General features: G+C 42.3%; 1 protein-coding gene across 3 annotated transcripts in view; it reads left to right on the forward strand.

Moving 5' to 3' along the window:
* The window catches only part of LOC124308962 (homeobox protein TGIF2-like), an 82,039-nt gene that overhangs the window by 52,657 nt on the left and 6,133 nt on the right, over positions 1 to 23,249 (forward strand). For all 3 annotated transcript variants that reach the window (XM_046772169.1, XM_046772175.1, XM_046772160.1), the window contains 3 exons: positions 22,181 to 22,449; positions 22,578 to 22,819; positions 23,019 to 23,186. In XM_046772169.1, the coding sequence (XP_046628125.1) occupies positions 22,181 to 22,449; positions 22,578 to 22,819; positions 23,019 to 23,186 (679 nt within the window). The remainder of the gene's footprint in view (positions 1 to 22,180; positions 22,450 to 22,577; positions 22,820 to 23,018; positions 23,187 to 23,249) is intronic.

Consider the following 23,249-nt stretch of genomic DNA (forward strand, 5'->3'; position numbering starts at 1 on the left):
CAGCCGACGGCGAGTCGCTTCGGAGGAGGCGAGGCGAGCCGAGTGCGAGCGTCTTCCGTCTCGCTCCGTGAGGCGAGGCCGCTCTTATTTCGCGCCTTGTCTCGCCGGCTGCCCGACTCTGGGTTCCGAGCCCGTTTCCCTGCCGCCAGTCGGGTGAACCCCGTCCTAAGACAGGCCGTCTCGAGATCCTCGCCACGTGCTCCCAGCGACGCTTCGATTTTTGCGTGTTTTCGTTACGCTTTTTACCGAGAGGGAGAAACTTGAAACGCGAGAGGACGAAATGGAACGCCGATTTTCGATATTTATTATTACCCTAGACGATTCGCTCGAGGACTTCGGAGGTTTCGAACCCGCGAAATGGTTGGCGGCTTCAGCGAAATTCTTTACAAACTCCGCGGATCAACCTATTATCTCAATTTTTCGCTTGCATGATTTTTGGCCCCGTGTACGGTCTTAATTTCTCAATTTTCAACGCCTGAAGAGCGAGGAGAGACACGCTCGAGTTGAAAATAACCCGGCTTCAATAGGCGGCTGGTTTGTTATACGTAAACGTGTGGGATATTCGGGAGGACCGGCCTCTCCCGTATTTTTGTGCGAATGGTAATTTTTGGCACGGCTGTCAGCAGAACTGTAAAGTAACCGTCTCTTATGCAATTCATATATTATACTACATATACTAGTTAACATTGTCTCGGAAATATTTTGCTGGAGGTGCGGCCGGGCGAGAAAAGAAATACATCAAATCAGAAACTTAACCGTGCAGCAGAAAAAAAATCACAGGAAGGAATATCATGCATGTGCGCGTTCGTAAATGGCGTATGAGGACGAGTGTAAAAATTCCTTACGTATATAACCCAAACATGAAGTGAATTTCAGTCCGAATTATTCTCTGAAAAAGAAAGATGCGGGTTAAATATCGGTGTTATTAAAAAAAAAAAACACACGCACACAAACACAAACAAAAACAATAGTTACACCGAACCATTTTCGATTACGAGGAACAGACGACAAATATTATTCGTCCTCCCGTATAATATTCTCAAGGCGATACTAAAACCGTCGTCTTCTCGACCAGCGTCAAACTGGTAATAACCAGCTGCCAGTTGTCCCGAACGAATTAATAATTCGTCGACGCAGTCGCCGTCGTTTGTCACTCCAGGAAAATCCCGCTCGTCTTGTCGCGGGGGCCAAATTATCTCCATTTATTGACCTGCGTGATTGAGAATTGATAAACAGTCGATCTTTCATCCTTTCCTTTCTTTGCCGTTTCTGGAATGGCGAAGTTCGAAAAAAAATTGCGACGCGGTGCGTCGTTGCTCTTCGCTCTGCAACTTGTTCGGGTTCACTCATCGGGAGGACATCAGGTTGTCTCGCGTTGGTTGGAACTCGTTTGGGCAGCAAGCACTACGTGAAGAAATGCAGTTCTCTTCCACGGCACAGCTGTCAACGTCTTCTTACCCGTTCGTTCGTCCCATCCATTCGTTTCTCGGTAGTTTTTTTTTTTTTTCTTTAACGATTTCAACCGTTTTCCACGATCCCGAGGAATCGGTTGTTTATTCTCATATGTTTATTTCCCATATTTGATATGGGAAAACGTGGTTCGATTTAACGTCGGAAAAACTCAAGTCTAATTTGGAAATAAATCAACCTCGCTTATCGCAGACTCCCGTAGTAAGGATTTGCCTGGTCGCGGTCTGTTGGATCTTTTTTTTTACATTTGGTAAAAAAAAAAAAAAACCAAGTCCTTCCTTCGAATAGATAAGATTACCTTAATTGTAAGATCAGGGAACGTCAATTACTCTTCTAAGACACATTACGGTTTCGCGTGAAATATTTTAATTTTTTCGATTAGACTCCGAAAATTTGAGGATTAGAGAAATCCCCCCCGCCCTCAAGTTTATTATTGTCGAAATTTGGATGGAAATTTTCACGATTAATTAATCAGTCGTCCTCAAACGATCCAGAACTGTTAATACGTGCATACTTTTAACACCAGTTCATACTTGAGCCTTACACTATACATACTATCTGTGGCTATACGTACTGCTACGTATAATGATTGTGATTCTTGTTCTATCTTTTTTCTTCCATTCCCAGATCAGGCAATAAAAGTATTTATTAATACTTGGTAGTAAATTATTGCCTCGTAAAGTTTCGGGTTCAAGATTCGTGGAATTAAATATTACCGACATAATGACATACGTAAATTTTTTCACTTCTATTATATGTAATAAATTGTAACAAGTAATTCGTCAGTGACATGCTACGTTCGTCACAATTCCCCTCACCTTTAACGTGCGTCCGTCGCAGGAGACACTTTCTGAGGGAATCTTTCGTAAAAGATGTATACATACTTCTTGCCCTTAACACAATTGTCGTAAAGGCAAACAACGTTGATGCAAAGTAAAATGGTAAGAAATAAATATAATTGTAGACAGAATGAAGAGAAAAAAGAAGGAACGAAGAGCGAGAGCAGTAAAAAAAAAAAAAAAAAGAGAAAGAGACAGAGAGCTAACGAAGGCCACTTGAAGTATTTATCGTTAAGTCGAGTTATCTGCTTACCCGTTGAACGTTACACGTGCATGCGTGCATACTTGACACGCGTGTTAATACCGAATCCCAAATAAACTCGCTCGCATACGCACATGTAATATGTATATACATACGAATAAAATTCCCTTCGGCATTCCCAAATTATCGCCAGACTACGTCGATTTGTCAAAATGCCTTTAATTTTTCTTCTGGCACCCACCTCCCTCGTTGCGCTGCACAGATAATTTCCACACTCGCACTTATATTCTCGATTGATTGGGTAGATGAGAACCGTTTAACTAACCTAACGACTTTATACCCGGCATAAGTGATCCTGCGTTCGAACCGTTAACCCCCCTCATTCTCTTTCATGTTTGACACACAACCCGGGGGCTCGTTCGCTTGCGGGCCACTTGATAGGCTTGTTGTCCAGGGTACTCGAGTGACGTCGGCGTCTTCGTCGTCGTTTCTCCCGTTAGCGGGAATTTCGGGAACTTGAAACGGGCCGTCGTCAATTAATTTTCGGACAATTAATCAAGGATGATTATTCCTTTGTTTGTTTGTTGTTCGGTAAAATAAGTCACGAGCGGCCAACGGGCACGTGTTCCTTCGTTCTACGTTCTCCACAAACACAAGGCTTTAGCATCTAATAGATAATTATGTAACAGAGGTATACGGACCTGAGAGCGTGTGACGATTGCCCCGCGATGTCGTCGACGAAGACGACGTGATTTACCGAATAATGATAATAAAATTATTCCCCCCTTCTCCGTCTCACTTCCGAATCGTTGGGTCGATTGAAATTGCATATTTATGTCGTGTATTTAGCGTATGTAATCTTATTCAATGCAAAACACACGCCAACAGATGTCATAGAGGTTAGTGTCATCAGCGATTCCCCTATCTTCCTGTCTACACCCGCACCGTGCTTCTACCCTCTTCTTCCGATTCCTACCGTACTTCGTTTCTCATTCTTTATGATGTATCGTACGCGCGTCGTTTTCATTTTATGACATTTTCATATTCATGGATTGTATCATACATCTACAGCGTCTTCTAAATCGCACGGAACACGGGAAGTAAAACCGCGCATACGCGAGCTTTTTTGTCTTATATCTTGTATGGCTATAATGAATGAAGGAAACTTGTGTAAAAAATAAAAAAAAAAAAAAAAATTATGCGTAAGATTCGAAAGTACGACTCGAAACCCGCGCCCCGGCTTTTGAGCCGTTTAATTTTAACCGGCGTAAAACTATGTTACGACTATTATAAACGCATAAGCCTTTGTTCTTAAAGCACTTTGTTATGCAGATAAGCTGATCGTTGCGTGCGCGAAGCGTGCAATTGAAATGAAGACGCTTTTCCCAACCGCGTCGGTAATATCATTTTTTCACGCGTTTACCCGTGTTTATGTAATACTGTTGTTATAGCCTTACCGTTTGTCAATGTGTTGGCATTTTTTTGTTTTTTTTTCACATGTACACGGCTATATAAATGCTCATTAACCCAATTCGGGGTTTTAAATCGATCGCATCGTCTTGTCGTCTGTCATTTTAAGCTTATAAGTTTGTTGAATTTATTTTATAATTATTTTTTTTTTCGTTTTTTCTCGTCTCATTTTCTACATCAGCAGCGCAGGAATTGACATGGCTGAGACAATTCGACTTTCCGCGTTTGTACGCGAAGTCCGATCAATTCCTCCCAGTACGATGGAACAAAATTGGTTGGATTAGGTACGTACCAAATCACTGCAGTGGTTCACACGCGTGTCCCTACTTTTATGCATCATTCATCAAATATATATACACATATACCGTCATGGTATTCGCGACTTCGTGCGGAGAATCACCCTATTATTACACAGTTGTTACACTGTTTTGGCGATTAATTTTTGCCAGTCGGTAATCCGGTCGGTGATGTGCGGTGTAGGTATAACAACGTATACTCGAGATTATCAGTGACTGTGTACGCGTGTGTAATAATCCGAACGGGAAGTTGGGTTGATCCGATTTCAATTTTAAATTCAATTTCACTCGAGAACGCAGCAGAAACTCGGGATCGCTTTATGTGCAGCCTCGCTGCAAGGATTCGAGCCGCGCTCGAGCTGAGCTGCCTTGTAATTCGATATTTCGGAGTAGCGCGAAGTAATGTGATTAGTAATTAAGTTTTATTATTACTTACGAGTAAACCTGATAAATAGCGCGAAACACGCGACACGTATCGTTTGTATCGATGAGCGTTCAATCGCCGTTCCTCGGACGCTTGTACGTATTAAACTCTTCCTTCTGATCGATTCGATTTTCGTTATTGAGCCAGGCTTCGGTTGATACAAGTACCTTGTGCGTCTTCGCTTTCTTACACGCGACGAAAGTTGAACGTGGAACGGTAGCTACCCGCGAACCGAGATATGTGCAGCATTCAAACCGATTGTCAAGTCAAGAGAGTTCAATTGGTTTCGTTGAGAGATGCCTGATGTCGTCGACAGTTACGCGTTGACCGTCGCGAATGCGTTCGTCGACGATATTTTACAGAGCCGAGAAGAGATCTCGCGACGATTCGTACGATGTAAGAGCTGAAACACGCCGGCCGTGTTCAACAATAAGTAATTTAGGAAAATATTACAACACATGTGTAATTTCATCATTACAAATATTACGACACAACACGTATGTATGTTGGTATTACAAAATTTTCTCCATCAGAATTATTTCAGAGCGATAAGATAACGTTGTTGCTGTTATTATTATTGTTATTATCACGCATTTACATGCGCTGCAACTTTCTCCATATCGGTTTCTTTATCACCGACCGTATAATGAGCCCTGCGCCCGACCCTAAACTCGGGGGGACGACGACGAGATGCTGCTGTGCTCTTTAGGTGTAAACCTAAGATGAATACTGTAGGGGACAAAAAAAAAAAAAACGTGACCCCTCCCCACCCACCCCCCATTACGTACGTTTGCATGTGTAGGGAAACGTGTACATGTACGTTTGTCAGTTTATCGTCACCCCGGCCGTCAGATACATATACACACCTACGTACATAGTGTACGACAGGCGATATATGAGGAGGCTTGCGGTATTTGCCTAGATAACCGCGTGAGAATTAGATACGGTGGTGAGTTTCGTCCTCGGCATCTCGACGTACGCGTTATGCGGTTGTAACCAACCCCTCACGATCCCGTCTTCTTCCCTTATTCTCTTCTTGTTATCGGCAAACTAACGATAATTGGTTTACTTTGTAAAAACGTCCCTTGCCTATGCGCTGTGGAAAAATCTCAGCATGTAGGGTTGGTAAAAATTCTGGAAAAGTTGTGGAAACTGAACCTTGTTTATCCGGATTTTAAGTGAAGTGTCAAATTTGTAAGTACATTGTCGGAATAATCATCCAAAACTATTGTTTTAATCGAACAAGGAATCAATTTTTCTCGTTCAGGATGAAATCGAATGTGGAAAAATCTTTACGGTAATTCTAATGTGAAAATTTTTTAGAAATTTTTTCTATAAACTTATATTATGCCAACTGGTAGTCGCTACCTTGCCATTTGTTTACTGCGAACCTTTTTTAACCACGACCGCGTATGTAGACCTTGAATCTCTAATTAATTCGCTCGCGACTTGTCGGGGAATGGGAGGAAGGAAAGAATCATCTGTGGCAGATGAAGCCAGGGATTATTATTCGTTTAACTGTCATTCATGCACGAACATCAGCGGTCTTTTATTTATTCAACAGTTCTCTGAGAATGGAACAGGCTTAGTTTTTTCAACAAATTAAGCTGATTTTATATACTCATATTCATTAATTGTTGTGTCATCGTTGAGTGAAGAATTTTTTTTTCCATTCGAATCTATGACAAATACCTTATAATACGATAAAATTACGGTAATATACGATAATTTCCGTGTCCTCGATGATATATAATATGTATGTCTACGTTTTAGCCGTACTTCTGGAATAACCAATTTGAGAGTTTGGTGCCGGCGTTTATACGCCGCAGGCTCCCGACTCTTTGTAGCTAAAGGTTCCTCAACCGCGATATACAAATTTTTTTTCCCTTCTCCGCACACACCGCGTGTCTGTGACTATCCTACCTTTAAGACAGATTGAGTTTCAACAGCGCACGTGCTCGGCCTTGCCGTCTATACAACATCGCGACTATAACTAGGTATCCGCAACGGTGGGGATCCGGAGTTATTTTATTTAATTAGAACCGTTTTTAGAATGATTGATCTGTTCCTCAAGCTTTAAAACCTTGTAATTTGCAGGCAAAAAAAGGCAACCATTTTTCTGACACATCATTTTCACCATTTTTAAAAAAATTTTATTTATCGCGGAAAAAGTCGGTCATTTATATTATACTTATACACATATACAGCGCATCTGTACGTTACGAATGAGTGTCGAAACTCTATACATATACGTTGGACGTTTGTAATACCGAGGGATGAAAAACGAATCGAACTATTCGCGGATGTAGTTTTTTTTTTCCAGGCATTAAATATATGTATACATGTACGTGTAGACTCCCGGAGGAGGAAGACCGCCGTTCAATTTTATTTCGCCATGGCTGCAGATCTTTTTTGAGAAGCATGGCAGCAGCAGCAGCAATCTGGTCTTCCACCTGCGGTTTACACAATTAGCACCATGTATATACATATATATATATATATATATATATTCCAGAGTTTTTTATGGCTCGCTAAATTATTATACTTTTTCTCTTTAGGCTATATAAGCAGCGGAAAATTGAAAAGAAATTAACAATCTAAAAGAGATGGGAATTAGCGAGTTGATTCTGCTGCAGCCGAAAATTATTTACGCGTATATCAATTACGAAATACATATACGGTATATAAACAATTAAACATACGTGAACGTATGCATACGTATAGTCATAACAATAAACTTTGCTATCGACTTAGACGCCGATTGTACATGGATATATCGTTTGTATGCTGTGTTCAATATATATATATATATATATATATATTGTTTATATATATATATAAACGGGTATCGTTTTTATGCCTCTAATACGATTTCAAAACCACTCAACCGGCTTGATTTCGGACTGTGCTCTAGACACGCGGAGCGGTGTACACGAGACGGGTTATTACATTATACGACGAGTAATTAACGAGCTATTAGGTGATGTAGTTTTTTCCTCCTTCTTTTGATTATTCATTTTTTTTTTAATTTTTTTTATTTTTTTCCATCTTTTCGGAGTACAATTCCGAATGAGAGAAGTTGGCTACGAGTGGAGCAAATAGACTTGAAAATTACCGATATACGATTCGTAATGATAGATGATATTTATTTCTTGTTTATTATTTGTATTTCTGTAGACTCAAAGGGTATATTGAAAAATTAGAATTTTAAATCGGGAAATGTCGGGAAATTTTACCATTCAAAATCAAGGGCAATCTTAATGTAAACTTTTCGATTTCTTTCAATTTTTATTCCGGTGCACGATTTTGATGACGGAAAATCCTATCCATCACATCCTGTATGATGAATTTCGACTTGCCGCTACGCGACGTGCAACAATGGGTCGCGTTTCGGGTTAACTAATTATTAATTTCTACGATGCGGGTTATTTTCACAACGAAGACCTTCGAGACTGGTATATTAATATAAGATCGTTACTGCAGACGGCAGGAGCATAACCGGAGTACACCACCTTATAACGTCTCCTCGGCAATTAACTATACGTTTACTTTACGGTCTGGAAGACACGATAGTGGGAGGAAAGCGGGCAAGCAGGCGGGAATTGCCCTCGAGCAGAACGAGGAAGGAGGTGATGGCTATACTCGCATTAAACCTTACAATTATACCCCTTATTACTACGACTCCATATCTATAATAACTGGCAAACAAATCCTTTTTCATACTTGATAGGGGAAAAAATTGCCGAAAATAAAATAAAAATGGTCAAGTAAGAGGAAGTAAAGAAAAAATGAGAACAAAAATGAAAACAAATAAACTCAACGGACACGGAACAATACCAAGACACTTGACGTTACGATATCTAATTATTGTACGCATCCGAGTCGAGAGACGCGCAAGTAGCAAAGCGTTAATTATCAATTATTAATTACCATCCTTGGGTTGATTAACGAGTTTAATTAGCGAAAAAGGTAATCTGCAATATGCTGACCTGCAAGACTTGAGCGGGCGCATAGAGGCTGAAATTGTATAAATTAGACGTATCCACCGGCCTCGTCTATTCACTCTGCATCGGATGTTTACTACGTATATGTGTGTGTGTGTGTGTGTGTGTAATATCGTGCAGCTCGGACAGCGGGGCAAGTGAATGAAATTTCATGTAAGAGAAGTGTGCGGCTGTAGTCGCGTGACGAAACAATACGCTCGAGCGAACTGTAGTAATAGCGTAGTAAATTTTCTAGGTATATACACATACATAGGTCTAATATACATATTCACAATAAGCAGCAGAAAGACACGCCGCCACGGCCACTGCAGCGTCCTGCACCGACTGCAGCATAAATAAGTCTATAACCAGTGGCGGTGTCAACCTTTCTTGCTCCTTTTTTCCTCTCTATATCAATTTTCCTGCTTCATCTTCAACGTCAAGGCTTCTCTTCGCGACGTATTCAGGTATAGCCGCCGATCTTCACCATCCGTGAATTCAGCAGTCAACAAACCCACGCGGAGAGTACCTAACCCCTTGCAAGGAGGGAATTTAGTAGCAAGAAATATATAGATGTCTGCAGGGGAAAAAGCTGCACTAACATATGCGCGCACGTGCATTTTTTTTTCTTTCTTTTTCTCTCCATCAACTTTATTCTAACTTTTGTTTTACATTTTTTTTTTTTTTGTTTTGTTTCTGCAACTTTTCATTCAACCGACACGTGTCACGGACGCTGCGTTGGTCCTTCGGATGAATAAAGAAAGAAAGGAAGAACGAAGGGAAAAATGCAAAAGAAATAAAAAATGAACGGAGAAATGCTCGTTGAAGCGGAGTGGAATGAAACTTGCGACCGTTGATCGTCGCAGGAGAGAAACTTTCTCCCTCTTGCTCAACTCGCAGCTGTCTCTATTCGACAGTCTGCGTAAGACGTGAATTATAATTATGATGGCAATGATGATAATTATGGTGACGATGATGATTATGATGATCTTCCGCGCCGTTGGATGTGCAGGCAAGACGCGATGCACTTCACGTGGCGGTTCATTTTAGCTACGGTAGAAAAAGTACACGAGGTGTCAGTTGTGCTCTTGCAGTCTCTTTATCCGTTTCTTTTATTTATTCGTAAGTGTATGCCTCACTTTATCCATTCGATGTAAAACTCCTGCCGTTGTCAACGCATGTATAGCTTCCAGATGTTCGTATAGCTCTTGATTTTTCTTTCATCTTTTATAATTTATTTTATTTCGCAAATTTTTTTCATCCATCCTGCATCAACCAAATTTCCTTGGGTCATGTACACAATTGTTAGCCATTCCCGCAGGGAGAGTGGATATTAGGTGTCAGACATCATACACTTTCTCAAGTCACAGTGCCCAGCTGTTTACTATAGGAAATGTCGCAAGTTGGCTGGCGATAAACGTCCGACAGATAGCAAATCACCCGGATCGATGTGAAATTGCATCGGTTATGTATGCACAACTTATATATATATATATATATATATATATAAATTACATATATTATATATACGTATATATTTTGCACCTGATATTCTGAAAGCAGGCTTGTCACACTATGTGTACATATAAGCTGGTTCTCGAATTCAACGACCGCTTTCAGCCCATATAAATTGTCATTCGTTAACGATCAACGGTTAGATTTACTTTCGTTTTGCCTTAAGGATATTTTCTTCCCTCAGCGAGTAGTTTTCGCCCATAACATTTATTATGACGTACTCATTTCATTCTTACAGATATTGAAATACTTGCTATCGTTGCGGAAACGCCCCTGTTTGTATATTGCTTCCTCCGATCTCGATACATCTGAAACATGACAATTTCCTTATCGCTCAATTCCCGCAACTCGATTTATCGCGCTTCGTTTCTATTCATTCATCTTGTTTCTTTCTACTAGTTTTATCATCGAGGCAAATCTCTCACACTCAGCGATTCGGTATTCGAATATCCGTGAGCCGAAATACTGCATCGCGTATAGTCGCTTTCATAGATTGATTCGAGCGCACATCTCCGTTACATTCACGACAAGTGTAGAACGTACAATTACCTGGATGGTTTCGGCGTTAACTGATATCGCGGAGACGAGCTAGTAGCCTTGGAAGCGCCGAGTACTCGAGAGCGTTGTATCAACGTTAATATTATTTATCTTATCATGCGAAAATGGAATTTCGAACTAACATTCTTTGGGCCTTGCGTTTACGGCGTTGGAAAAAATGAAGCGTTTTTTTTCGCAGGCCGCGTAGTTTACGCGTAACAGACCTACGTAACATCGCGTACGCATAAATTGTTGCTTTGCTTATCGTTTGCCAAAGAGGATGGTGTGACTTCAGAACACCGGCAGTAAAAATCTGTACGCCGTTTGTTTGTTCCCACTGGCGCGCACCCGGATCCAGCTGACCGTTCCCCTTGGATCGAAGTTACATCCCTAGATGACATCCCTAGAGAGAGAGAGTTACAGTAACTAACGGGGTTGTAACTAAAATGCAGTGGAAAAGTAGAAGAAAATAAAATATCGACATTCAATATGCTTAGGTATATAAAATACCGTCGTCTAATTTTATTTAAGCCTCGTCTAAGATAGTATATCTTTGCCCAGTTTAACCTTTGATCTTGGATGGAAATTGTGTCCTCTTCGTTCGACGTTACTGCCCCATGGTCGCAGGCATCGACCAAATTACGCTTTATTTATTTATCCGTCTTACTATTTGCATATACACGTATTAATACATACAAATGAGCAGCAGCGTCGCCAGCCAGCAGCCTGCTGTCTTCCGCCTTATGCACGACGCCAGTGAAACTCCGGTTGCAGCCCGCAGGCTTACAACCAACCAACCAACCAACCTCTGCACTTCGCTGCTGCTGCTTTTGTATATATTGCCAACTTGCCGCCAACACTTTGTTAGCCAAATTTTCGGCTCATCCCCACATACGAGTTATTCTGGCAGTGGATTCGCTAACTGCCAATTAAAATCGCCGTCGACGGCAGTTGGTGCTTCTCTTTTTTCCTACAATTATTCATCTTTGCCTGCAGTGTTATATACACGGATGTATACGTATCAACTGGTATGTGCCTAATACTAAAAGGTTCAGCATGCGTTATCGAAGATTAACATATTTCAATGATATTTGTTCTTGGTTTTTTTCACCGTGACCCTTGGTTTGATCGTAATCGTATCTAACCCTTGACTCACGATTACTGCGGTTTTCGTCACCGCCGTTAAAACTTATTTCCCGCATAACTTATTGTAATATTATTGCGTTTCTTGCACGGTATTTTTTTATACCAATTCTAACATCTCATTCTTGCTCAGTGATTTCGACGATACGTCATTAATTAAATTCCACGTTCATTGAACGTGATATTTCATGGCACATAGAGATTCGATGGATTATTGTTATCCTGGTCTATCCAATCTTCTGTGCAATAGTTAATCTCATCGAAACGCGACGATTAATACTCTCGAGTCACATATCATGTATACGAGTATATGTCATGTACATTCGACGAGACAGGAAAGTAATTTAGTTTACTTACGATCGAAGCGTGCGCGGGTTCTCCAGCAGCATGTCATACGCATCGCGTGTATGAATGAAGAATAGACGCATCTTAGTTCGTGTTTACACGATATATGTATCGGTGAACTTGCATCCATCCATCAGCATCGGGTTTGCACGGCATGGTGTCAAACCGTATCAAAGGACTGTATAGATATAAATATAATACGCACGAGGCAGACGTAACCATCCTTGTGCTTACGGATATACGTTTTAAACATCTTGATATACGTATAGTCATGACATTTACGATATTATACATATACATATATATATATATTCGCAACAGTTTCAAAAGTCTGAAATATCGTATGTGTAAAGAAAAAGAAAAAAAAAGAAACCATTACGGCAGATAAGAAGTCGCGCTGCAGTGTGATGAAGAGGATAATTTTTCGTCATTAGGCAGCGAGCTTGCCAGTTGACAGGTTTCTCTTATCAAGTTGTAATAACCATATAGTTAACCCGCAAATGTAAATTAAAGATAAACAACGGAGCTAGCGAGAGCAGCGTCGTTATCCGCGACAAATCCTGCTGCTGCTGTTGCTGCTGATGCGGTTGCTAAGCCTTGCACACTACACGATGCCCACTCTCATTATACATGCACGTTGTAGACGTGTGTTTGTACGTATAACACACTCGGCTCTTCCTCCCCCTCCGCCGCACCGGCAGCGACACAATTTACAACAGCGACGTAATTACCCACGTGCAACTGACAGCATCTGTCACTGCACAGACGCTGTTGCGGGCAACGCCTTTATGGCGACGCCAGGTGCCTACCTACACTTAAACGTATCATCGCCTTATATATTATACGCCTCGAGATTCTTGTTTGGAAGCACTGATTTCGACGTTTTTTTTTTTTCTCTTTTTGCATATTCGGAATTAGACACGGGACTAACGCACGATTAGAACAGTATTATTATTTTTATCGTCTTACTTTACCGTACGCACGACCCACTGACAAACGTATTAATCGTCTGATCAAATCTTACAATAATGACGAAAATTTGTTATACGAAATCTTTGTTACAAGAGGTGACCGATTTATTTTTATATTTCCCATTACTTGATCAAGTTGAAGTTAACTGTTTCATCGTTATAATCGTTATGTATTTTATAAATACTTATATGCGTCAGTGTAAAGGACTAAAAAATTTAGAATAAGCGTTCACGACGAGTCCTATTCTTTTTTATAATAAAATTTTCAACAGAGTCAAATCAATTTCCTGAACGTGTGCCAAGAGGCGTGCGCGCAGCGGTGTTTGGAATTTTTTTTCCAAAGAGTTGATAAATTCTTACGGATGACAGGCAGCCGGCAGATGCTTGAAAAAGTTGGAGCGTCGATCGGCGCCCGGTCCGCGGAATAAATATAAAAATTCTTGAATAGTCGTTTTAATTGGCATATAGTTGAATGTCACCGACCGGTGCTACCGCAACAACTCGCGGTAGCTTGAGTGACCATCTTGGATCCGGTGGTCGGTCCCGAAAGTCACGATTTCCCGATACATTATTCATGGGGTAAGAGAATAGGAGGGGGAGGGTGGGGGTCGACCTTGATTTTGGCTCAAGGGCGTTGCGCAGATCCCTTTTCGCATTTTGACGTCACGTACGGAACAACGCATACAATATGCCGCACGTTCATAAACACGTGCGAGAGTTGTTGTTTCTCAGCGGTTTGTAACCTGTTCGTTCGGTCTTCTTGTCGTAGTAGAGAATGACACGCACCATTTGATGCTTCAAAGACCGAATCGCAATCGCTGTCGTTACATTCGCGACTCTTCTAGCAGCGGCATCGCGAATATATTTTAATTTTTCCCTCAAGTTTGTTTGAGATGTTTATTCTTTTCGTCTTGTTTTCTTTTCTTTTTAACGAAATGGCAAAGCGTGCATTTTATCGTTTTGCCATAGAGTAATAGGTTATTACACCACGAGTCACGGCTGTAACTTGTTCGCATTTATTGTACTTAACATTATAGCTGTTGTGACTTATTTATAAAGGACTTTCTCTTTCGCCCTCGTAGCGGTATGTATGCACATACGTACATTGAATACCCCTGCGGGGTGTTGTACCGGAGGCGGAAAATATATTCCGATCCGTTACAGTTGAACGCTTTATATTATACCTACACGCGTGCGAAATTGTCGGATATTTGAATTTCAAAGAACGCGTAGCTCTGGCTTGCGCACCAGTATATACTTTGTCTGTACTTGTATAATCATTGTACATACGGAATAATGGATACAATGATAACGAGGCTTTCCAACTTCTGCCTCTCTATTTAATATGCCAATAAATTCCGCTCTTGCCGGTCTCTCTATCTTTCGCTCTCTCTCTCTCTCTCTCTCTCTCTCTCTCTGCACACACACGCACGCACAGTCTTTTTCCGGACATATGTTTTTACATCCTTTTCTCACACCTGATATACCGATACACGTATATTCATGTAACCTGGATACTGTAGGGAAATATACAAGTTTATAAATATATGACAGGAATGTTTTCTTTTCTTTTTAACGAAATGGCACGAAACGACGATAATACGTCGATTACCGTCGTTGTAACCGATAACAATATTATATTTCTTCGTCACGTAAAGTTTGTCGTGTTTGCACTCGTTCCAGCGGATAATAATCTCCGATTGATTCATACATCGTCGCCGATACGTCGTTAATTGCGGCAGAGCAGTATATATTTATGCATTGGTAGATGTGTAGGTATATCCGCGTTTTAGCCGCACACGTGGTGGCGTACCGAAAGAGACGCGAGACGGATCCGTGTAACCGGCTATATGCGCATAATGTAACGTCCCTGCGCGCATTAGACGAATCGTGAGAACAGGTGCAATGCATTCGTCCGATTATTTGGGGAATCCGGTCGGGAAATCTAGGTTGTCTCGTCTGCACGCTCGCGTAAGAAAATGAGGAAGAGGAAGAGGAGGTGATGATGGAGATTTCGGAAAGCGCGCGTGCCGTGCAAGAATTCGGGGTGAAATTTGTTCCTCGTCTCAATATACCGGCGATTCTCCGTCAATTACAATCCTTGTCGTCTGTCTTTTTGTGTGTGCTCCTCGATCGCAGACGTGACGGCATTATCGGCTACGGGTAATCGTGCGGAAATGTTAATAGTAATAAATAATAAATAGTAATGTAAAAAATAATAGCGATATCGTTGCACAAGCGCGAACGACGTGGATGACAAAAAAATGACGCGCAGATATTTAAATGAAGATAATAGAATGCGGGAGAGAGACGCGAACAACTGTCTACTCTGGTCTAGCCTCGCGACGAGTTCTACTACTAAATTTAAGCCGCGGGTTACTGGACCTTACGTAATCCCGTGCTAAGATTAGTTCCCTCCGTCCAACCCCTCAGATTTAGACTCGACTCGACGAATCTAATTTTCCAGGTTGGTATTTACATCAACATTTTTATTTTTTTATTATTTATTTTTTTCTAACCCTAATTGATCACTCGGGGTTGATATCATTCCACACATTTTTCAGACTCCTTGTAGAGTCCCTTTACCGATGTTTTACAACATTTAAAGAACCGATTTTGGTTAGGAAAATTGAAGGAGTTTTTTCTGCGACCCATAAACGATACCTAGAAATTTTTCTTTACGTTTTTAGAACTCATCGTCGAAGCAGGATATAACTTTTTTCGAGCTGGGGTGAATGTTGACCCTGTGTCACAATTAGGCGATTCTATCCAAGTGTGACCAGTTAGAGTTTAATTTTTTTTTCTTTCATTTTCACAATTATACCTCTCTTCTCTGATATTGTCACGCGTGCTCTCTTCGGTCAGTTCAAAGCTGATGACAACGATTGATTCGGGGCTTCGGAATAGTGTCTGGACTTTTCCGATAGTTCCTCGTAATTGCTCGTGTATGCGAATTTTTAATTTAGTTTTTTTTTAACCACGTTTTTGCATTTAGCTCGTGCAACTGCAACTGCTGCAGTTAAATTGCAGAGAGGCAGATTCGCGATACAGGATTAATCGAGAATGCACGTGTCTGCATGTACGATCGACCTCTGAACTTGCGGGCTTTTTCGCCCGTCACACGCTATGCGGCCCGGTAAAACTTGATGAGATTCGAATATCCGCGGCGGCCGTATCACGTCATGTGTTTTTTCACCCCCCCCCCCCCCCCCCCCCCCCCCCCCAACAAAGTGCAAAATGCATCGCTCCGTTTTTGCAAATTATGTCTACACGAGCCGTCGTCGCATCGTGAGCAAACGGGCGAGCCCCTGTCACCTTGGAATTAAACGGTCGAAGACGATAATTACGGATACGCAGGCAGCGTGATTGGGGAAGAAAATGCGTGTAGGTACACATGTTAAGTTTGTAAGTATGACGTTTTATTTGATATACATTCTCCCGGACATTAGGCTTATTAGCAGACTGTGCGGGTGTCCTAAGAGAACGGTTCGAAGTGTCCGGACGTAGCGTACAAAGCGGCTTACCCGTAAATTGGATTAAACTAGAGCAGAGTAGGGTAAAGTGAATAGACAGAGAAAAAGGAAAGGAATAACAAGTAAGTAGGTATGAGAAGAATAAAACTGAATTATCGGGTTAAAGTATAACGCTGGGTATATATAGCGAGGGAGATACGTACCCAGATGTAATATAATTTACTCACTCTAATAGCAACAATAATGATTTGAAATTAAATAGTTGTAAATTGTCGAAATAATCCTACATTAATTAGCGAGCAACTTTAATTTAATATACGTACAATAATTTGAAATGAATTTTTTTTATCGTCCGGGGATCTGCGGTGCAGAACCACGTGTGATTCAGCTGTTACTGTGTGGTTTTCAGGTGTGATTTTTCTGGTTATTATAGAAGAGAAAAGGTGCAGAGTCACTGTATCGGTTTCACCACAAAGCAACACCGACGATTCTAGCGAGCATAATTATTGTTCAGGTCGAGTTACACGGGTGTAGTAAATTTTTATGATAAGTTTATTGTGAATAATTGTAAACTGTATTATATTGTAGTATATATAGCAAGGATTTCAAAGGATCTTTCAAAAGTAATGCGAGTAGCTACTGACAGGTCAACTTGTAGGTGTTCGTATAATTTCTTGGAATGATTTTTATCTTGTTTAGAAATTTTCGGATTTCCTGACGTTTTTCCGCTGCGGTGTCTTTGATCGAAATTAAACGGCAAATTTTTTTACCTCGGTCCTTTAAATTTTGTAACGGTGCACAGCAACGGAGGCGAAATGTTGGAAGGGAGAGCGTTGCCCTGACGGCGTTGAAGGTGGCGAAAAGAATAATTAAGCGTGACCCACCTACCCGCCTTTTCCTATCTGCCTACCCAGCCCGTGACGTCACGATGCGGCGTAGCGAAATAGGTCGTTGACACTGCTTGCAAATTGCAAAGGGGCGGGGCGTGGAGCGACGTCGTCTCGACGAACACCGCGAGTGGATCCAACCGCCGTCGACGTTCCGGCGCGTGTTAGCCTTGCGGCCGGTTAAACGTCCCTTACACACGTCTGCTCGACTATCGAGCTTGACGTCGGTTGAACTGTGCCAAAGAAAACTCCGGTGGGAAAATATAGCAACGAATAACGCAAGCTCGACGGCTGAGGCACGTGTTTTGCCGACCACGTGCTAATTACCCGACGGACATTTCATCCTGCGACTGTCGAAAAACGGAGCGGACAAATTTGCGATCTTTAGCCGTTTCGCCTAATACCTTCGCTCGTCCGCGCGGACGACAATTGGGACAGTAGGGCCCCGAGGAAAGTGGAATACAAGGAGAAGCGGAAGCACGTGGGGTATTAAATGTCAAATGAGCCAAATGGCCGTGACGTCGACGGCATATCTACGAGAAGCCGGCCCAACACTCAAGCTAAATATGGAACCACCGGCTAGCTGTTCGGTTATTTTCAGATACCGCGAGTATCTCTCTTTACGCTTCGTCGTGCAGCTTGCCGAAAATGTATATAACCTACGGTTGAACGGTGGTTAAATTGCAGGCTCTGTCCTTCTTCTGCCCGGACATCTCAACCCTTATTTTTCGACAAAGTCTCACTTACGCGGAGATTCGCGCGCAGTGTCGCAGATCATCAATTTCTCACCCTGTTTACGGAGTATCGAAAACATCGGTTTTCTCACGAGCAGCCGCAGTTTCATCAGAGACGAAATCCTTTTACCACCTTTTTGGCTGACGCGATTCCGTAACAGCGCGGTTTTGCCTACTGACCAACACCGGAACCTACCAGGCGCATAAACCAGCGCCGATTTCTCGTTTTTGCGGTCCTCCAAACCGACCACCACCACCAGGGTTGCTGGTCCTGGGAAAGGACCGGTTCTACGCGGATCAGTCCTACAACTGATCAGTTCTACAAGTTTGTTTCTATAAGTTGTGGTCCTACAAGTTCGATTCTACATGCGGCAGTCCTACAAGATCGTTTCTCCAGATTCGTTTCGGAGAAGGACGATCAATTCTACAGAAATGAGTTCTACAGGGCAAATATTTTACAGAATACGTCCTGCAGACTTGTTTCTATAGAAATATTTCCGGAGAAGCGGACTTGTAGGACCGCCACATGTAAGAACGAACCTTCGCAAAAGAATCTGGAGAAACGAACTTGTAGGAACGAATTTGTAGAACCGTTTACTGGTAGGCCTGATCTGTGTAGGACCGATACCCTCTCCTTGACCTCATCCTCGGCGCAGTTGACTACCGGGAAATGGGACAACGCCGGGGATTCCGAATAGTCAGTGTACGACTTGCTTGAAATCATGAGGAAAATGTCGAACGGTTATGTACGATACTTGCCAGCTTTTACCGTCTATATACTGCGTCTCATTTTTGATGTGTAGAAAGATGCGATGCAAGAAAATCAAATTGAAATCACGAATGGCTGGTTCGATCCTTGTTGAGGGACTTTAGCGCATTGTGGTCTCAACAAACCCGGTTGATCCTTGAGTTTTCGCTTCATATGCATAGGGAAAATTCGTAAAAGTTGATTGAAAACGTTGGAGGCGCGACATTTGTAGCTACCTGCGTTTTAAATGCCCTGCCAACGAAGGCTTATTGTCCTATGAGCGAATAAGAGTAACGATACACCAAATTCTGATCGGTAGAAACTCTGGCTGGTTATATACGTGTAATAGCGAGTGGTCCGCGGGAAAGGATAGGATAAGGAAAGCTGCTCTCATTTTTCTAACAAAGCCGATGCGTATACAAGATACTGATAGATATACACGACACACCGTGTCGTGAAATACTGGTATATAACTTACGCCTGCGCAAAACGAAACGCCGGCGATTCATTATTTAAATATCTGCAAAGTCTGGCATGACCTCGAGGGAGTCGGAGAGGGAGAGAGAAAAAAGAGAGAAAGAGAGAGACAGCGAGAGAGAAACGTCGTTCTGGGTCCACGTGTACTCCAAGGTCCTCCTCCTCCCACCAATTCCAAGTTTACGTAACGCCTAAGAAACGCCGGTCGCCAGAGGATGGGGCTGTGCTTTATTCTCTTATTTTTAATTCCCTGCGAGATCGCAGATTTTATTCGAATGCGCGAATGTCAGCAGAGTTCGGATGTAACCGGGAGGGAAGTTGATGGCTCTTCGAAAGCGCGAATGTCTGACGCACGGAACTAAATGACACGACTCTTTGACGCCGTGACGGCATTCATTTGACTCTCAATTATTTGGTGAACCACGATCATTGCGCTGAATGACTTACAGCTGGAAACCTCTTCCAATTTCCGGATATTTTTCCCTTCACTCTTCACTTATATATGATATCTCCAAAATGTCGTGTTAAACTGCAATGATGTTTCAACATGCCTGCGGTTTTCTTCGACAGTTCTATGATCTCTCACAAACATAGCTGTGACCTCCCAACGTTGTACCAACGGAATTGTGCTAACTCTTTCTCCGGTACCGTAAACTTTAATGTCAATAATACAACGTGTCTAATTGCGGCTAAATATGTTCTCCCAAGATCGTGGTTGGTTTATGATTGAGCCCGGATTCAGGTTATTATACAATGGTCTTTGAAACTTGAAAAGAATTCCTGGAAAGAGGATCCCAAACTTTTAATCCAATGTCTCGGGAATTTCAAACTATTAAATTCACTCTACGCGGCATTCGATTCTCGAGCTCGTTCGTGCTCATGAACAGCGTATAAAAATAATGTCCGAAACGGAAATTAAAAACAATTACACAAAGTTGTTTGAAGAAGAAAGAAGTCTGTCGTGTTCACGAATGCTTCTCAGACCTCTGAAAGATCAGAGAAAATCTGGGACCGATCTTTCGGTTCTCGTTACCTTAACTGTAACCTATAAGACGAAACAGCGAAATCCTTCGTTGAATAAGCGGCGTTGAACTGGCAAAAGCCGTGGACTAACTTACACCAGGTATACGAAAACGCGTTTCTCGACGTCGAAGGTCGACGCTTTACCGCATGTCATTGCTGTACGTGTGAAAGAAACGGCTTTCCAGGCAAAGGTCATCCTGGAAGTCGTGAGTTACAAAGTCCCATTCATTGAGCAAGAACGGTTGCGGTGGTTTCGCGTCCTTGTCGCGGTCTGTTAGCCCTACGCGGTTTACGATCTTTGGAGTTTAGCCCCATGCACTTGGACGCTGAGCCGCGGGACCCACTCTCACTTTTTCACTTACCGCAGCAGGTTCTCTCAACGGTTGTCGACGACGACTCTACGGTTCAACGGACACCGCGAACGCCTTCATTCGATGGAAAATCCTCTCTTCCTATCTCGTTTCCATCACAACCGTTGGACGGTAATCCTTTACCCACAGCCTTCGTGGATTTTGACCATGCATCGTGGTTTCAAGTCCCGATGAATTCGTAATGCCACCCAGTTTATCATCGCTGGCAGTCGACGACCATCGGTGTTAGTACCTACCTACCTTCCTACCTTCCTATCTACCTACTCGCGCCAATGAGCAATCCATGGTTTTCGCGTTTGTGAGGCCTGACTTTCGTCCGTTTGTTAGTTCTTCTTCGGCATGCTGCGCGTTCCTTCCCGGTCAGCACTCTCGACAGCTCCCCCAAGCCTTAGCTTCGCCCGAGTCCTCCGAGGGGTTCTTTTATTGTTGGGCGTCAGCATTCCGGTACAAAGCATGCCCGCAATATCTATTCTCTCCGTAGACGAATACTTTATTTTCTCTTGGGAATACCAGCTCCTCAGTACTCTCCTGAGTCGGTCAGTCGGTTGAATTTAGTGACGGTGTATTTTATACCTTACTTTTAGTCTACAGCTAAGTGAACTGATGTTATTACATGTAGGTAATACGTATAATTGTTGACGTGCTGCGGTACATCAATGCAGCGACATTGATTAAAATACTGGAGGATCTTACAGGCTGTACTATCATCATAAATTTCAAAATTCATAAGCGTATTTACGTATTCGTTTTCCTCTGCTGCAGTTCATCCGTGGTGCGTACGCCGGTATGAACAAAGTTTCTCTTTGATATGAAGCTTTCAAACGTAAGACGTAAAGCTTACGCTATGCGAACTGATAGAACGAAGTTTTGATGCGTCGGTCTATTTTAATAAAACTTAACGGGTTGTACTACAACTGTCGTCATGAGAGTTCGCGACCTTCGCAATCGTAGGTTTGAAATTGCATGTAAAATCAGACGCACATGTTGATGTTGACATTCCAATTTTATCTTATTTGTGTTATCAACGAATTGATACAATAATATTTTATTTACTAATTTCTTATTTATAGTCTGTAACATCTAACGCATAATCTATGTATCGCCAGTCGCTCCCATTGACTTTTCTGTCGGATTTGTACACTGTTCCGAGAAATTAGAATTTCAGGTCACCGGAAACACGGGTAAAGCAATGGAGGGGAAAACGGCATCTGAAACTAATGATCTTTGGCCTGTAGCCACTCTAATCAGTGATATTTTCTGTTTTTGTTTCAGCAAGGGAACGGTTTCCGTCATCGAGCAGCACAGACGACGACCAAAGCGGATCAGACGTTGAACATGAATCCGCGGGAATGCGAAACGGCAAAGCCCACTCGGGGATGCTCCATTCCGGAACTCATTCCGTGCGCAAACGTCGTGGTAACCTACCTAAACACTCCGTAAAGATACTGAAGAGATGGCTTTACGAGCATAGGTACAACGCGTATCCGAGCGACAGCGAGAAACTCACCCTCAGCCAAGAAGCAAACTTAACGGTACTTCAGGTCGGTGGCTTTCGAGTTTATAATCGTTCACTTTCTCATCGCGGGCATGCAGATGCACGCACAGCGAGTATTCCAAAGTAACGAACAAGTAACGTAATTTAAAAGAGAAAAAATTTCAATCCCTGCAGGTTTGCAATTGGTTTATCAACGCGAGGAGACGTATTCTACCTGAGATGATCAGGCGCGAAGGTCACGATCCTCTACAGTATACGATATCTCGCCGGGGGAAAAAAATGGCTGGTGGAAGTCATCAGCAGGCTTCGAGTCTTAGTCCACGCGCAAATCAAACATGGGATCCCTTGGCTGGGATGAGCGCACCCAAGAGAAGCAGGGATCACGATTACGATGATGCTGCCGGACTCATGTACAGGTGAGACAACATCTGACTCAATTAATTTCCGTTGAAGACAGTTTTGGTCCATGGTTTTTACACGCAAATTTGTTGCGAAGCGAGATACTTGATGAATCGCATGACAATTACGGAGAATCTTCAATTAGGAGTTGGATGAAAGTATGTGAAAAAATTACGTTATGTTGTTAATTTAACTATTTTTTTTCGCCATGTTCAGGAGTGAGGAAGACAGTCCAAACGATTACGAAAGCAGTTCACACAGCGAGGAAGAGCGACCTACGACTCAGTGGCCTAGCGTGATCGTCTACCCGTATTCCGAAACCAAAGTCGAGCACAATAATCAACTGACCTATGGAAATCCGATTACTCACCCTGCCCGCAGAGGGTAAGCATTAGATCAATTACCTGCCCTAAATACCTCGCATGTGATGTTTGGCTTTTGTAGGTG

The sequence above is a fragment of the Neodiprion virginianus genome, chromosome 1 (assembly GCF_021901495.1).
Source record: "Neodiprion virginianus isolate iyNeoVirg1 chromosome 1, iyNeoVirg1.1, whole genome shotgun sequence".
NCBI lineage: Eukaryota > Metazoa > Arthropoda > Insecta > Hymenoptera > Diprionidae > Neodiprion > Neodiprion virginianus.